Source organism: Castor canadensis, chromosome 5, assembly GCF_047511655.1.
Source record: "Castor canadensis chromosome 5, mCasCan1.hap1v2, whole genome shotgun sequence".
Taxonomy (NCBI): domain Eukaryota; kingdom Metazoa; phylum Chordata; class Mammalia; order Rodentia; family Castoridae; genus Castor; species Castor canadensis.
This window is the reverse complement of record NC_133390.1, coordinates 138,515,302-138,532,921: the sequence shown is the minus strand read 5'-3', so window position 1 is coordinate 138,532,921 and position 17,620 is coordinate 138,515,302. Positions and strand designations below refer to the sequence as shown.

General features: G+C 41.9%; 1 protein-coding gene across 2 annotated transcripts in view; it reads left to right on the top strand.

The window, feature by feature from the left end:
* The window catches only part of Dtd1 (D-aminoacyl-tRNA deacylase 1), a 197,123-nt gene that overhangs the window by 168,904 nt on the left and 10,599 nt on the right, over positions 1 to 17,620 (top strand). Inside the window, exon 6 of one of the 2 annotated variants that reach the window (XR_012448152.1) lies at positions 5,200 to 5,331. Coding sequence is in view for 1 of the 2 variants with exons in the window: in XM_074074252.1 (XP_073930353.1) it covers positions 5,200 to 5,352 (153 nt within the window). In the remaining variant the exon portion in view is untranslated. Of the gene's footprint in view, positions 1 to 5,199; positions 5,374 to 17,620 lie in introns of those variants that run through there. The other variant, XM_074074252.1, reaches the window with a different exon arrangement.

Here is a 17,620-nt window from a genome sequence, read left to right as displayed (position 1 = left end):
CACCAACCCCAGAAGCATGTCCCTGATTCATCAGTGCTGTCACGTATGCCATGCTGGATGGCTCCATTGCCTTCTCCTGGGTGCATGTGGGTGAGAGTCTGCCATCAGTCACTCCACTGATAGCCAAAGCACAAGCCTCCCTTCTCTCCAAGGCTGGGGTGGTCTTTTCTTCTAAACAAAACCGCTATTCCTTCTTCTTCACTCAGTGGTTCAGCGTTTTGCATATGAGATAGCACGCAAGCCTTAGAGAATGAGGACCTGGCTCCCACTCCACACAGGTGCCTTGCCACCTGCTAGGTCCTAGGGCTTTGTGCCAAGTCTGCCAGCTGTGCCTGAATCCCTTTGTCATTACCCATGGGCACTTCAGGTACTGCCTGTGGGCATGGTAGCTAAACTTGTCCCTCCTGCATCACTTCTTCGCTTTCTGCTCCACCCTTCTCTGGACCTTTCTTCAGCCTCTCCCTGTGGGGCCTTTGATCTTTCTTGTCTTGATTCATCTCTGCATGTCGTTTTCCTCTCAGATCCTATTCTCTGTCACTGTGTGTCTGGCAGCAAGGCACAGATCCTAGGCAGAATGGTAAGGGTCTGGGGGCACCCCCAAGGTTCAAGATTACCACAATGGTAAGTGTGGATTGCCCATTATTTTTCTGGTGAACTGTCAGCCCCAGAAAGGCAGAGGCTCTTCTTGGTTCTCCACTCAGTCCCTGGCATCAGGCATGGCCTGTATCTGATGCTCAATACAAATCTTTAACATGATGTTAATAGATTAAGGGAAAGGGGTCATGTGGTTCTTTGGAAAGACTATGGGCTTTGGTGTCTAGAGGCCTTGGGTTTTATCTATCTCAGCCACTCACATACTGAAAAACCCAAAGCACGCCTTGTAACATCTGTAACATCTGTTTTCTCATGTGGTTCCACAAGTGTATTGTAAGAGGTGTGCTCTCAACTGCAAGTGCTCCAAAGTTCAGCAGTAAGGAGTGTGATTGCCTCTCCTAACAGGAAAGTCAGGGTTCTCCACAGCCTTCTGTGTACCCCTGGAAGCCCCTCCTCATCCCAAAGCTGATGGCACAGGAAGCTCTGTGCTGAATTGCCCAAATATGGCCAGGGATAGGAAAAAGGCAGTGTCTCCTTGTGTGTATCAAGGAGGGAAACCTTTCTCTAAAGCCCCTCTGCATCCCCTTCAGGTCTTGTTAGCTATGATTTGTGTCATATACCATATGACAGGAAGGTCAGATGCTACTACCTCTACAATAGGAGGCTGCTTATGCCAGCAGGGAGAGAGGAAAGGGGCTGGAAGGGTGCAGCAGGCAGCTGACAGTGGCTTCTCCTTGGGAGGTGGTTGTTGATGATGATACAGCTATTACTAGGATCTTAAGAACAAACAAGATCACATAGTAGAAGTGCCAAGTAAAGGTCCTAGCAGGTGACTTGTATCTACCCTGTTGACATTATACTTGTCCAGATACATGTCTTAAAAAAATGTGGATACTCTTAGGCGGAGCTTGTTCTCTCCATTGTATCTTCAGTTTCCACCATGCCCCTCCACCTTATACCTAAATACAGGATTCATTTTACTACCTACCTGATGATCCCTCAGGGCATTTAAGTTTGTAGACTCTACAGTAGAGCATTGTGACAATCCATGTTTGACTACTTTATCCTTGTATCATGCAGTTAGAACTTGGGCATCTTAATTCAAAAGAAATCCCCTTATTTTCTTGGTAGGTTTAATTAGGGGAGTATATCTGGATATTCCAATCCTTTCTTTTTCCTAAGCTCCACCATGAGAGGTGCAGGCTGACTGTAGAATGGTCCTCCAGTCCCTGGAGGTTTCTGTGTACCCAGAGCTGCCTTTGCAAGGTTGAATTTCTCTCTAAGGTACTAAAATCAGTCATTTGGACAATTTCTCCCTTGCAACATGGACACTGTCATCAGTAGACTTAAAAAAAACAAACAAGCCAAAACTCCACTGACGTACCTCTGTATTTTGTAGACCATGGCTTCACAGACCTGCAGTGGTTTATGTTCTCTTTGACATGCATCTATTAATTTGAAAGCTATGGACATTCTATATGAGCCCATGCATAGAAACATAGTACTGATTTCTTTTCTTTCTTCCTTTCTCATTTATTTCTGAGAGAGAGGGAGGGAGGGAAGAAGGAAGGAAGAAGAAAGGAAGGAAAGAGAGAGGAAGAAAAGAAAGAAAGAAATGAAAAGAAAGAAAGAGGGAGAAAACTCAGCTGCTTCTTTGCCTTGAGAAATAAATTCCACTTTCTGGCTGCATTAGATTCCCTGTTTTCCAAGAAAGGCTTAAATTTATTAGTTTGGTTCACAGTGTTCCCACAAGAACTTTACGTGGTGGCCTGGAGCCATGTAAAGTTGTTTTAAGATAGATAATGTAAGGGAATCAGCACTATATCGTTGGCAGAAATGAGGCTGTGCCTCTTGCTTAAAGAATTAACGCATGTGATTTAAAAGCTTGGTTTGTGGTGGGAGGGGACAAGGTTAAGGGAGAAGTTTTAAATCCATGTTTCTGCATTTGTGTGCTATGGTGATAGTAGCACCTCTGCCTCAGAGCTGCAGCAGTGGGTGCTACTTGTTGCTGGGGAGTCTCTGGAAGCCCATTTCATTGGGATTCTGCCCCATCCTCCTCTCAGGAGCTGGCATTAAGAGTATTGCCAAGTAGGAAGTGAGTAACAGGCAGGATCACAAATAGGCTTCACATGAGATTGAGTCTTAGCAGTAGGTACGTTTCGTTTGGTTTGGCACCTGTGATTCTCACATTTTCTATACTTTACTTCTGAAGAAGAGAAACAAAATTGAGAGAGCATCTTATTTTTCCAGACAAGCATCATAGTTCCTTAGCATCTAACTTGGAACATGTTCATGATTGTCTGTTTATGTGTGTATCTACACACATGTACCATATATACACAGGCATGAACATGCATGCAGACACTAATGTAAGTTGTTGGCAGCAGAAGGCAGCTTATCAGTGGAGAACACTGACTCCCACATTCCTAGGTTTCATGAACCAGAAACATATAAAATAAGAAATTGGAGGGTCCAGCATGGCTTGTCAAACTCATTTTTTCCAAAGTCATGTAAATTTTTAAAAAAGATAGTAAAATATGCATAAAATTTGTCATCTTAACCATTTTCTAGTGTACAGTTTTTTAGTGGTGGATCTATTCATATTGTAAATCCAAAATAATTTTGCAAGAAAGTGAATAAGACAGAGGGACCCCTATCTGTACTCGTTACTTCATAAAACAAAGAGAATTTCAACACCAAAAGAGAAACGAAAGGCATTCTTCCTCATCTGCCACAGAATATTACAGAGAAAAATATTTGTTCATGGAAAACAATACTTTAGAGAAAATATAGTCAGGAGCGCTGTGTAGCCATTTCTCAGATTTAAAAAATGTGAATTTTTTTGTAATTTTTACTCTAGATCATTCTTATTTAAAGGGGTGCTACATGAACTTTTACCAGACTACGAGATAAATAGCTTGTGCTGGAATGAAGTCAGCTATACCACTAAGTTCACAGTGTAGAAGGTGATATTTACCCTCTGGAGATTCTGTTGAAGGAAGCTGTGTGTTGGGTTACATTCTGCCACCAGCATCTTTTCATCTGTGGTCCAGGTGTACTGGCCCTGGTCAGGAGCCTAGCTCTAGATCTCATTTTGTTCTTTAGTAAAAGTTGACAGTTACAGCTGAAGCCTGTGTGTATTTATCCCACTACCCTCGCATTCTCCTCTCTCTCCCAAGTTAATTAGTGCACTGAAGTTGGCATATATTCTCCCAGGCCATACTGCATTTGCATGAACTCATTAGCAATGTATACTGTTGCTTCTTCTAAATGGAATCTACTGGATATAGCCATCTGAAACTTAATTTATTGTTAGACACATGATTTTAAAAGCTTCTCCACTTTATACATGTAGATCTGCTAAACATTGCTTTACACAACTATACTATGTCATATTTATCTGTCCTCCTATTGATAGACATTAGGTTTTTGTTAATACAGACAATACTCAGTGCCCAGGAGTGGGAATTTATCCAGGGAAGTTGTCTGGGATTAGAGTTCCTGGTTGAAGGTGAAATGATACCCTCATCACAAAACCTAGTTAATACATAAACTAGCCTACCTGTTTATCACAGATTTTCAGGTTAGTTGGGGAATGAGAAAGATAATCCTGTAAGCCAATCATTAATCAATTTGTTTTCTGGACCAAATTGAAAGTCATAGTGAAGTGACTGTGGACATGGGGCAGAGACAAGCAGGTAGAGGCCAATCCATCATTAAGTTTCCATCTTTTCATGTGATGGAAAAAAAATGTTTGCAGACTTTGAAGCAGATGGTATTGCTGTCGTGAGAGACTTTATTACAGATGCCTTGTTTTGGTCCAAGAAAATCTTGTGGACCAAAACTTGGACAGTCTTCTCAGACACACTTCTCTGGCCTTTCTGGAGTGGCTGTGCTGTTGCTCAGAGTGAGTCAATCTAAGTTTCTTCCCACCGTCTAGTCTGTGGTTTCTTTGAACCAGTGAAGAAGTGGGCCAGGATCCATTGGGGTTAGGCACCAGAGCATGTCTCCCACTTGGCTGGTAGGAAGTCTGAGGAAGCTCCTGCAGCCTGTGGCTTGCGTTGTGGCCACCATTTGCCTGGTGGGATCACAGCCTGGGTGAATCAGGCTTTATCTCAAAGAATAACCTGGTAACTGAGCATGTTCTATGTGTGAACACCCTTTATTACACAGTCTTCTCTGTTATCTTCAGCACATAGTGAGTGCTTTGAATGCTCTTTAGAAAACAGTAAGTGGAAAGACAACTTGGTGAGAAAAAGCTGTAGAAACATCAAAGAAAATAGTACAACTAAAAGCCTTTGTCGATTAGAGAACTCTTCGAAGCCTGTGGAAGAAGCCTGTTGCTCATCCATCCCCACATCTCACATGCCGAGTTGAATCCTGGTGGGGAAGAGTGTGAGAGGCGTCGCCCATGTGGCTAATGTGCATCCAGGATGTGGGTGCTGTCTGATCAGCATTTTGTATGTCACTGGCATATCTGAGCCACTGTGGCATGTCAGATACCAAGCAAAAGCTTTTCCAGTGCTTTCTACCTGGGAGATAAATGATGCATTTGATACCCAGGCAAATGTTGAGCTTTTAATTTTTTTCTTTTTCTTCAACCAGCTGTCAAAGCTTGAGAAACAGCAACAGAGGAAAGAAAAGACCAGAGCCAAGGGGCCCTCTGAATCAAGCAAAGAACGAAATGCCCCCCGAAAAGAAGACCGCAGTGCCAGCAGCGGTGCGGAGGGTGATGTATCCTCTGAACGGGAGCCCTAGCCACAGGAGACGGGAACTCAGGTAGGAGTTTCCTGCCTTACACCCCTTCCTCCTCACACATTTTGGAAGAACAGTAATGAATTGAGGCTAGAATGGCTGCTCAAGTAGAATTCATTGTATGAATATTTGTCTGTAGTGTCCTTAAATGTGCTGCCTTGCAGGATGAAGTGAATCACTGGCAAACGAGATTGTGTTTCATTCACTGAGATACACAGGCTGTCTAGTGGGTGGTGGTGTGAGTGTCCTTCCTGCATTGCCTGTGTCAGCCACAGCTATTGCTACTGTGAGCATGTGTGGAGCAGCTATGGAGCCTGGTCCAGACCAGTATCTGTGTGTGTGATCCTACCTTCATGCCCTGTCATCAGTCTTGCCCTCAGCCACTCCAGGAGAGGTCTCCATCCTCTACAGCAGCCCTAATCATTCCCTGCCTTGTGTTCTGTCATCATTCACTTCTGCATGGCATTGCCAGTTTACTTTTCCTGAAACAACACTTTATTCTTCATCATTTCCATGCCCAGGACTGTACTGGGGTTCACTGTAGCATTAAGTTCACCTCCCTGCCTAAAGATCAGTGGCCTCTGAAGTTTGATTTCAACTGTCTGACGGCCTTCAGTTCCAGTTCCTCACTTCAGCGAAGATATTACCAGAGCCTCTTATATGATGGGTCCTGGGCCAAACACTGGGTACAGATGTGAAGGACCCAGGGCATGTCCTCAGGGAGTTCACAAATTTAGGGAGAAACATAGAAATAGTTAATCTTCAGCATGGTGCATTGTGGTTGTGATGTGAACATGGTGTGGGGTGGAGAGGACTCTGGAACCAGAGGACACATAGAACTTGAAGGACAAGGGCAGGGAAGAGCTGCCTAAGCCAAGAGAGGAGCAAGTGTAGAAGTATAGACCAAGAGCTAGTCAGATTTCTATCACTATAATAAAATACCTGAGATAATTAACTTATAAAGAGAAAAGGTTTATTTTGACTCACAGTTTTGGGAATTTCAGTCCATGATTGATTGTCTCTGTAATTTTGGGACCTGTGGCAAAGCAGCACATCATGGGTGGGAGTGTGTGGCAGAACAAAACTTCTCATTTCATAGCCAGGAAGCAAAAAGAGGAGGAAGAAGAGGCTGGGGTTCCACAATCCCCTTCAAGAGCACATTCCAGTGGCCTAAAGACCTCCCATTAAGCCAAACCTCTTAAAAGTTTCACTGTCTCCCAATAGTGCCACCCTAGGGACCACCCTTTAACACATGACCTTTGGTGGACATTCAAGATCCAAGCTATAGCAGGATGCAAATGTTGCTTGATGAGAGGAGGGGTGACAAGGACAGATGAGTTTGGGAACACAAGTGAAGATTGTATGAAGGATTGAGTATAGGTGGGAAGGAGGCTGGGAGCTTCTCAGAAGTTAGAGGAATTGGAGGATCTGGATCATACAAGGTCTGGCAACTCCAAGGAATTTAGATTTCAACCTGGGGTGATGAGTAACCTCTGAAAGGTTTTAAATGTACAAATGACATAATCAGGTATGTCATTTTAAAAGATCACTCTCTAGCTTTGGGGAGTGAGGCTGGAAGCAGATAAGCCAGGTAGGAGACAATTGCAGAAGTCCAGAAAAGAAATTGTAGTAAAGGAAATGGAATCAGAAGTAAAGGAAATAGAATCATTTCAGCTTGGTGATAGGTATGTCTAGAATGACTTAGTGACAGGGTGAACACACAGACTGCTTCCAGCATGTTATGTTTAAAGTACCTATTGGCAGCCAAGGATGACATCAATAGTCTCTTGAGTCTGTGGGTTGGAACTGAGGAGCAAAGTGTTGGACACACAGTTTGGAACCTTCTGCTCATATGCTAATTAAACCAGGTCAGTAGACAGGTTCATCCTGGAGGCACCAAACTGCAAGAGAGGAGGTTGTTTGGAAGGTGATTTTCTGTCTTCTCTTTCCCTTCTGAAAGGGAGTAGGGGATGGAAGTCTGTCCATGACTTGGCCTTTAGAATGCATGTGTTCAGATGTTGAGATAAATTAGTAATAATTGGGTGATATGGTACCCACTCCCTACAAAAAAAAATGGACTAAAGGAATGAATAGATAACTGAGAAAGGCCCAGTCATTGGTTCACTGATAGTATGGCGGGGGTTCTGACTAGTGAATCCTCCTGTCTCTGCATTTCCCCCGGTCACTGTGTTTTCCTCCAATATAACTACAGCTTTGTGGTAACTGGTCTTGCTTATCTCACACTCTCATGTGAGCGTGACGTGTGGGACAGAGGGAAGTCATGTCACATTGTGTCTCATTGGTCACAGCCCCAACTCTGCCTTTTTTTTTTTTTTAATCTCAGACTTTACTGACTTTTATTCATGAACTGAAAATCTTGGTGTGAGTTAGAGAGAGTCACCCAAAATATGGTATTGGTGTTTAAAAATGTTAAACATTCATGAGTACACAGTAACATCTTGTGTGACATTATGCCACATAAAACTTCCATTTCCCACCCTTTTCAAGACTTGATTTTTTTTTTTTTCTGCTGGTGGTCAGTTTTGTCATCACCAGTATTGCTGATGCTACTCACTTATAGTCTGTCCAGACATCCTTAATCCAGAGGGGGATATGTGCCACGTAAGGACAGTGCATGGAGTGATTCTTTAAGCTAGATTTCATTTATGCTAATTAGGTGAGTAAGGGTGACTCATAGGCTCATCCTGCTGATTTCTGTGACTAAGTTATGTGATTTCTGCTTCCCTGGCGTTTCTTCTCTTGAGAAAGAGAGAAAGAGAATTAAACTTATCTCTTTCAGCAGTGCTGCTTATGGACGGCAGCAGGTGGAAGTCACAATACCAGGACAGGTGCACTGACCTGACCCCAGTGTTTCTGTGCAGCTCCCACATGGGAACAAGTTGGAGAGATACACTCCACTCATGCCTGTCCCTGAAGGAAGGATGTAGGGAACCACATTTGTCAGGCCAAGTTACAATATGAGCATTTAACTCGGTTTAGAAGCAGACATCAGCCTGGACCCTCCCACACTAATTTCTTGGGCCGAGGGCAGCTGCTGGTGTCTTCATGCCTGTTCATGCTGTTGACCCCTCTCAGGCATGGCGCTGTGTCTTCTTTCTTGGGTTTTGTTGAAGACCACAAATAATAGCCTTTTCCCTACTGAATTGTGACCTTAGTAACAAGTTTAAAACAAATTGAACATCCAAACTCTCATGATGAACTGAATAAATAAGAGAGGGATAAAAACATTAGCTCCCATCCCTCAGTGGTCAAACCCAGCCTGAGTATACATGTGTGTGTACACATATACACATGCATGTGGTCAAATTAAAATGTACTTTGGAGCTTTGTGTTTTCAAGATACCTTGAAAAATTCTAATGCCACCTAGCTAATTCCTTTCTGGACCGTATTACTAATTAGTAATACTAATTATAAATTTCTTGGTGCTAGAGATAGAACCCAGGGCCGTGTACATGTTAGGCAAGTTCTCTACCACTGAGCTGCATCTCTAGGTCATTGGTTTTTGAGACAGGGGCTTACTTTGTAGCCCAGACTAGCCTCGAACTTTTGATCTTTTTGCCTCTACCTCCTGAGTATTGGGATTATAGGATTGTACCAGCATGCCTGGCTTACCTTCTAAAAAATTTTATAAATGTAATGTCTTGATTTTTGCTTTAATTATATCTGACCAGTACTTTGAAAATCCTAATTTTGTCTATTGAGGAATATTGAATTTTATTATTTTTTAAATCAGTGTAAAACAGAACAAGTTGAAAGCTTTCATTTTCTTTAGATTTCAAAATACCATGAACATCAGTATCTTGTGGCCATGGGCATCCTGGGGGTGGTTTTGCTATTTATGTGTGAAAAAAATAAAATGATAACAAAAACCACCTGAGGACCATGTGGGCAGAGGAAGGAGTAATAACTGCATCACAGAACATTCAGGAAGACATGTCCACAGAAAGAAAACTGAGTACAGCAAAAGAAAGCAAGAAGTGAAGGAAGGAGGTGTTACTCTCCAACATTTCCCAGGTTCAGGAGGCCTTCTTTTCCTTTCTTCCCTAAACCCAAGAAAAAAAAATTTAAACTTGTGATTATATTTGTTTTCTTTCCAGTATTCTACAGGTTGGATAGCACAGAACTTGGGGCACTGCTGTCAACCACCCAAAAACAACTAGCCAAAGAGGGAACCCAGCAGCGGGTGGGTGGAGGGGAGCAAACTCAGAGGAAAATGCTTAGAAAAGAGTAGGCAGAGGCAGTCTTTCTTCCTCTCTTCTGTAAGTCAAGTTCATTGCAGCGATGCCATCATTATGGGTCTAGGGAGGAGGGAGCAGGGAAATGAAGAGGGATGATGTATGGAAGCCCCTGAAGGAGAAGTAAAAGGCAGCTCTCAGGTGAGGGAAGAATCAATGGGAAGAGGGGCAGAAGGAGAGGGAACCAGAGGCCATGCTCATGTGTTTGAGTAGAAGGGGCAACAAGACATGGTTAGGACTTACAGGCCTGCGATCATGCTTCCCAACATTGGTCATTACCTGTGTGTAGAGGACTACACCCCCGGGAAGGCTGAAGAAGAAAGCTGCATGGGGTGTGTTGGACTGACTGTGGGTCCTGGGTAGAAGGAGTAAGAGGAGCCTGGCCCAGAGGCTGTGAAGGGCAGCTTCATTAGATGGCCAGGCTCATGGCCTCAGCTCTTCATAGCACTAGTAGTCTGTCTAGGTTGCAGCCATGACTTCCATCTGGCCTCCTGAGTGAGATTTTCAGGGGCCTGTGGTGCTAGTGAGAATGGAGGGGAGACCAGGTCAGGTGTGAGCACATGGAATTCTGGTACCTGGGCAATTGAGAAAACAAACCTTGAGTGGCCCATCTCCCCTAAGTGATGGCACCAGGCACAGACCCCTGAGTCATACCAACTATGGGGCCACAGGGGCTGCTGAGGACTTAAAGCACTGTTGACACCAAGGCAAGATAGAGATTCTGTGTGTTCAGGATTTCCCTGGCTGCTATTCAGTGGCTGGTGGCTAGTAAGCAAGTTTAGATTGACCCATGAAAACATGGAAGCCACATTTCTTTGCATTCATTTGTGTAGGGTTTTGGACTAAGCATACAGGGAAAGCCATTCATGTATCCTCAGTTTAATATAGTCACTCACTTGTAGTTACTTAAATCATAGGCAGCAGCAACAGAACTGCTGCCTGGCTGGTGCCTCTGTCTGGGCCTGGGTAGATGTTAAGGCCTAGAGGCCTTCTGAGCCTATATGTTGGCCTCCTCTGAGACACCCATCAGCTGAGGGCCAGGGAAGAGCTCAGGTGCTCCCTCCTTGGAAAATTTAGCCACATGCCTAGATTTGAGGACTCTGTGAAGGGAGCCAGGACTAAATGACAGCTGTTACTCCAATGACATTTGGGTTTTTTGTGGCCCAAAAAATGGTAATTTGCCATCCCAGTAGACTACAGAGTCATCCCCAAATATCAGCTATCCATGAGAGCTGACAAGGAGTGACCTCAGCCTTTGCTTTGCTCTGCAGAAACACTTTCCTCCCATCTCCGCACCGTCCTTCCACAAGACAGCAGCAGTTTTCATTTGCTTTACTTTAAAAACAGAAAGAGCCCAGGGGAGCCTTGCAGGCCGGCCCGGAGGGAAACAGCTTTGAGTTTCTAACGCCAGAGAGGGAAAGAAAGGCAAAAGACAATGGAATGAGAAACAGCATGTTGTCGGGCATAGTTTCCTCTGAAATGAGTTAAAACCCTTCATGGTTCAGAGGACATTCCCAGGCCATCGACATTTCTCTACCACACTGTAAACGTTCTTTCCCATTTTATCAAATGGACATAAAACAGCTAAAATTAACTTCTGGCTCTGAACTCTGGTCTTGTTTCTTCAGGCATCTCACCTTGCTGGGAGGATTCAAGGTTTTCTGTGAGGCTGCAACTCAATTATTTCCTCTTTTCTGGCTATGGCTAAAGGCGCTAGGGCAACCTCTCTCTGAAAGTCATGGTGTCTGCGTGTGCATGCTGCAGGTTTAAGTGTCACCTCATTTGAGTATTTACTTAGCTGCTGTAATGAGGGTGTGAGAGGAGCAGCACCCCACATTTCTGTCCTCAAATGTCAACACACTCAAAACCAAACAAGGGAAGTGTTTTGGAAGCTGCCATCTGTTTGCTTTTTCAACTTGACCTTTGTCTGAATAATAAGATGTGTCCTGGTGGAGCACATTTCTTCCTAATAAGCTTGAGTTGTTGGTGTGTGTGTGTTGTGAATTCTGCTAAAAGGGCAGTTGATTGCCTTTCACTGTTGTCCCCCTCTTTCCAGCAGGCTGTCTCACGTCCAGAACCTAACTTTGCCGCCCTGTGTCAGAATTCTGGCCATTCCCAAGCCCACGTGCTGGCATTTCACAGAGGAAAGCTAGCTGTGTTTCCGAAGTGGCGTTTTCATTTTTTAAAACTTTAAACAGCTGTTTTTTAGAGTTTAGAATGCAAAATTTTCGCTAATCTAAGTCCACTTGGGTTAAAATAACACTGTACCACTTTGCCTGTGGTGCAGTTGTCTTGGAGCAGCCATGTCTTAGTTCCTCTTCCCATCCCTGGGGCATCGCCCTTGGATCTCACTTTCCCTGTTCTAATCTCACCCATATGCTGCTACTTTTATTACCCGAAGTGGCTATTTAAAGATGAATTAAGATTAAGAAAGACTTTGTTTTGCCTTCATTTCTTTGATATTGGCTTTTTTTTCATGATGTGAATCCAAGTTCCTGATCTATATCACATTCCTTCTGCCTGAAGGACTTCTTTCCATATTTCTGTTAGCACGTATTTGAGGAAGTCTTACTTTTTCCTTTACTTTTGAAGGATAATTTCACTGTTGTAGATTCTAGACTGGTAGGTTTTTTTTTTTTCCCCGTAATTAAATATTTTATTCCACACCTTTCTTTTTTCTATTTTATTGACTTTAAAAATATATTTTTATTTTTAAAAATGACATGTACCTGAGCTTATTTATGGGGTACAGTGTGACACCTTGATACATGTGTACAATGGGAAATAATCAGGTCAGGGCAATTGACTTATCTGTCACCTCAGACATATTTTTTTTTGGAGTGGGAACATTTACAGTTCTCTCTACTAGCTATTTTGAAACAATTCAATTAATTGTTGTAGACTGTGGTTATCCTACTGTGCTATAGAACATGAGTAGTTATTCTTCCTATCCAATTTCACCCTTGTGCTTTGTAACCATCCCCTTTTCTCCTCTCCCTCTCCTACACCCTTCCCAAGCTCTGGTAACTATGACTCTGTTCTCTGCATCTATAATAGTAACTTTATAGCTTCTACATAGATTGAGAACATGCAGCATTTGTCTTTTAAACCTGACATCTCTCTTAACATAATGTCCTTTAATTCCACCCATGCTGCTACAAATGAAACAATTTTTTCTTTTTAATGGCCAAGTAATAGTCCATTGCATATGTATACCACATTTAAAAACTAATATTTTCTTTACCCAGTCACCTGTTGATGGACACTTAATTGATTCCATATCTTGGCTATGATGAATAGTACTGTAATAAAATGTAAGTGCACATGTGTCTTTGACATACTGATTTTAGTTCCTTTGAATATATACCTAGTAGTGAGATTCCTGGATTATATGACAATTCTATTTGTAGTTTTTTGTTTTGGTTTGGTTAAATTGGTTTTGTGGCAGAATTTCACTATATAACCCAGCTGGCCTTGAACTTTCAATTCTCTGCCTCAGCCTATGAAATGCTTGGATTACATCTATGAGCTGCCTTGCCTGACTTATTTTTACTTTTTTTAGGAACTTCCAGGCTGTTTCCCACAATGGCAGTAGTAGCTTACATTTCTGTCAATGGCGTTTGAGTTCCCTTTCCTCCACATTCATGCAAGCATTTGTTACTTTTTGTCTTTTTGATTGTAGCCATCAAATAATATGTCATCATGATGCTCATTTGCATTTCCCTGATGATCAATGAGATGAGTAGTTTTTATATCCTTTTTGGCTATTTGGATTTCTTCCTTTGAGAAATGTCTAGTCAGGTCATTTTGCCAATTTTAAAATCAAATTGTTTTTGTTTTTTGCTATTGAGTTGTTTTAGTTCCTTCTGTTCTAAAACTATTTAAACACTTATCTGATGAATAGTTTGCAGATATCTTCTCCCATTTTGTAGATTGTCTATCACTCTGTTGATTATTTCCTTTTTGTATAGAAGATCTTTAGTTTGATATACTTCCATTTGTTAATTTTTGTTTTTGTTGCCTGTGTTTTTGGGGTCACATCTAAAAATGTTTTTTGTCCAGATGAGTGTTCTGAGTTGTTTCTCCCATGGTTTCTTCTACTAGGTTTATAGCTTTAGGCCCTGCATTTAAGTCTTTGATCCATTTTGAATTGAGTTTTGTATATAGTGAGAGATGGGGATCTAGTTTCTTTCTTTTGTATATGGATATTCAGTTTTCCCAGCACCATTTATCAAAAAGACTTTCCTTTCTCCAAAATATGTTCTTGCTGCCTTTGTCAAAAATCATTTGGCTCTAAATGAATGGATTTATTTCTGTATTCTCTATTGTCTGTTCCATTGGTCTATATATTTGTTTTTATGCCATTGCCATGCTGTTTTGGATGTGCTCACTTTGTTTTGAAGTCACTTCAGCTTTGTCCCTTTTGCTCAGGATTACTTTTGTTATTTGGAAGTTTTTATGGTTCCATACAAATTTTAGGATTTTTTTCTATTTCTGTGAAGAGTATCATTGGTATTTTGATAGAGATTGCATTGAATCTGTAAATCACTTTGGATAGTCTGGGCATTTTCACGGTATTAATTCTTTCAGTTCAGAAGCATGGATGCCTTTCTATTTCTTTTTGTGTGTGTCCTCTTCAATTTCTTTCATAAGTATTTTATAATTTTTATTGTAGAGCTCATTCACTTCCTTTGTTAAATTTATTCCTAGGTTTTATTTTTTGTAGCTATAGTGAGCAGAGCTGCTTTCTTGAACCACTCTCTGTTTCCTTTTTCCCTCCCTCCCTCCCTCTCCTCTTCCCTCCCTTCCTCTCTCTCTCCTACCCTTCCTTCCTCCTTTCCTACCCCCTCTCTCCCTCTTTCCCTTCCTTCCTTGCCTCATGCTTGCTAGGCTGTCACTTTACCACTTAAGCCATGCCATAGTTCTTTTTCTGCATTTAGTTTGTTTTTCAGATAGGGTCTCATGCTTTTGCCAGGCCAGCCTTGGACCATGATCCTCCTACCTCTATTTTCTTAGTAGCTGGGATTACAGATGTATGCACCATGCTCAGCTCCTTGTTTGCACAGTTTCTAATGGGAAATCCTCTGTAATTTTCATCCTTATTCCTTTACAGATAATGTGGGTTCTCTCCACCCACCCCTCTGCCACTGGCTTCTTCTAAAATATTATCTTTGGTTTTCTGTAGTTTCAATATGATATGCCTGGGTGTGGTTCATAGGGTTGCACCACCATGCCTAGCTCAAGTTTCCATTCTTAATTATGAAATTAAATCATTCTCCCATGTTCTCATTGTTCTCATTGGCCAAGTCAGGATCATGATTATTCAAGCAAAAGAAGTGTCTACTTTGACAATTCAGTGGAGGGGCTTACTAGAATTCTAACAATGTTACCAGGTCAGAGTGAGCCCTTCGTTGGTAACAGTGACTTCCCAGTGGCTCTTAGGCTTTTTGCATAGAACAGCCTTATTCTTCTAGATAAATGAATTCCAATGAGATTTCCAGCTGTGACCTGAAATAAATAAGTAAATAAAAGCTCAGTTCTTTTGATAGTGATTTGGAAAGCAAATCTATGGTGTCCCACACATCCTAAGTTTAGCACTTAGGATTGGAGGTGTGGCGCAAGCAAAAGAGTGCCTGCTTTGTACATGTAAAACCCTGAGTTCAAATTCCAGTCCCACCAAAAAATTTGTCTTAGTCTTGCAGTTGAATCTTGTAGTTGCTTATTGGCCTGAAACAGCGATTCTTAAACAGGCTGTTGAATTCCTTGGTTCTGGTGCTGGGCTGGTCTTACCTAAGAAGTTTCTCACTATCCTTGGTATTTGAAAGCATTAAAAAGAGATCTATTTGAGCAGCTGCAGGAAACTGGAGGTACCTCCAGCTTCTTCCAAAAGACTATGAAATTGTGGTGCTGTTACTCTTTCTTACTATCAGGTACCCCCAGCCTATAAGTCACTCCTGCACTCATGTAGCTCACCTACATTTAGAAATAGATGTCATTCTGTCAACAGCTCTCAGAGGGAGGCACATAACCTCGTCCAGGGTTTCTTTTTTTTTTTTTTTTCTTTCTTTTATTATTCATATGTGCATACAAGGCTTGGTTCATTTCTCCCCCCTGCCCCCACCCCCTCCCTTACCAGCCACTCCGCCCCTCCCGCACCCCCCCCCCAATACCCAGCAGAAACTATTTTGCCCTTATTTCTAATTTTGTTGTAGAGAGAGTATAAGCAATAATAGGAAGGAACAAGGGGTTTTGCTGGTTGAGATAAGGATAGCTATACAGGGCACTGACTCACATTGATTTCCTGTGCGTGGGTGTTACCTTCTAGGTTAATTCTTTTTGATCTAACCTTTTCTCTAGTTCCTGTTCCCCTTTTCCTATTGGCCTCAGTTGCTTTAAGGTATCTGCTTTAGTTTCTCTGCGTTAAGGGCAACAAATGCTAGCTAGTTTTTTAGGTGTCTTACCTATCCTCACCCCTCCCTTGTGTGCTCTCGCTTTTATCATGTGCTCATAGTCCAATCCCCTTGTTGTGTTTGCCCTTGATCTAATGTCCACATATGAGGGAGAACATACAATTTTTGGTTTTTGGAGCCAGGCTAACCTCACTCAGAATGATGTTCTCCAATTCCATCCATTTACCAACGAATGATAACATTTCATTCTTCTTCATGGCTGCATAAAATTCCATTGTGTATAGATACCACATTTTCTTAATCCATTCGTCAGTGCTGGGGCATCTTGGCTGTTTCCATAATTTGGCTATTGTGAATAGTGCCGCAATAAACATGGATGTGCAGGTGTCGTCCAGGGTTTCTAAATCTTAAGCCTCAATGGTCCACCCTTTTCAAAGAATCATGTGTTCATCACCTTGAACAGGACTTCTGCTCAGCGCTTCTGGTCTAGCAAGTGGGCCTCACGTATGACCCATTCCCAACTTCACTACTCATGTGTCCAGCACTTGAGAGTTATGATCTGCCACTCCCTGGTGATAGCCAGCAGTCTGATACTTAAATTTTGCTATAGTCAGTTTCAAGGAATTGAGAAGGACCATTTGTAACATATGAGGTTGGAAATAGAGAACAGTCCCTGCATTGTGGCAGGCAGAGGCTCTTGGCTGGAACAGTGCTGCAACTGGCCAGAAGACTCTTGTTCATAGTTGGGAGCCTGTCACGCATGATGCTAATGTTGGTGCTGTGATTAGGCCTGCTCATTGAGACTCCCAGTAGTAGCACAATTAATTCCAAAGGCATACATGCTGTAAGTTCTTCAAGATAAATGCTTTCTAAAATCCTGCTAGATGGTTTGCCTAAAACTTTGAGAACACCTGGGATGAAGTTTAGGATTCTTCCCAATTTTATGTTTCTCCAGTGGGGAATCAGAATTCCTAAGTCACCTTTCTCTAATAAAATTTCTTTTTATTATTTATTTATTTTGGCAGTACTGGGCTTTGAATCCAGGGCTTTGCATTTGCTAGGTAGGCATTCTACCACTTCTATAAAATTTCTTTTGAAAGCCATTTTTACTATAAAATTTTCACTCTTAGCAAATTTCAGAAATGCAGATTACTCAAGAAAAACAATATGCTATCTCATCATTCTAAGATAATTGTTATTAACTTAATATATTTGTAACACTTTTTCTAACTAGTTAATACTGTATCTCTTTTATCTAATTTTACAAAGTTTAAGATTATGTGTGTGTGTGTGTGTGTGTGTGTGTGTGTGTGTAGTCATCTTCTTTTTTCATTCGACAGAATATCATGAACATTTTCTAGGTTATTATCCTACTAGAGTAAACCTTATAATTTCTATCTGCATATCACACATTTGAAGCATAAAATTATTACCCCAAAGCATTAAGAGTAAAAAATATTGTAGAATATTTAACTGAAGCAAATGTAAAAGAAAAAAAATGCATTCAGTCAGAACACCAAAATTCATCATTTTTCTCTTTTTGTGGTACTGGGAATGGAATCCAGGACCTTGCACATTATAGGCAAGCACTGTCCCACTGAGCT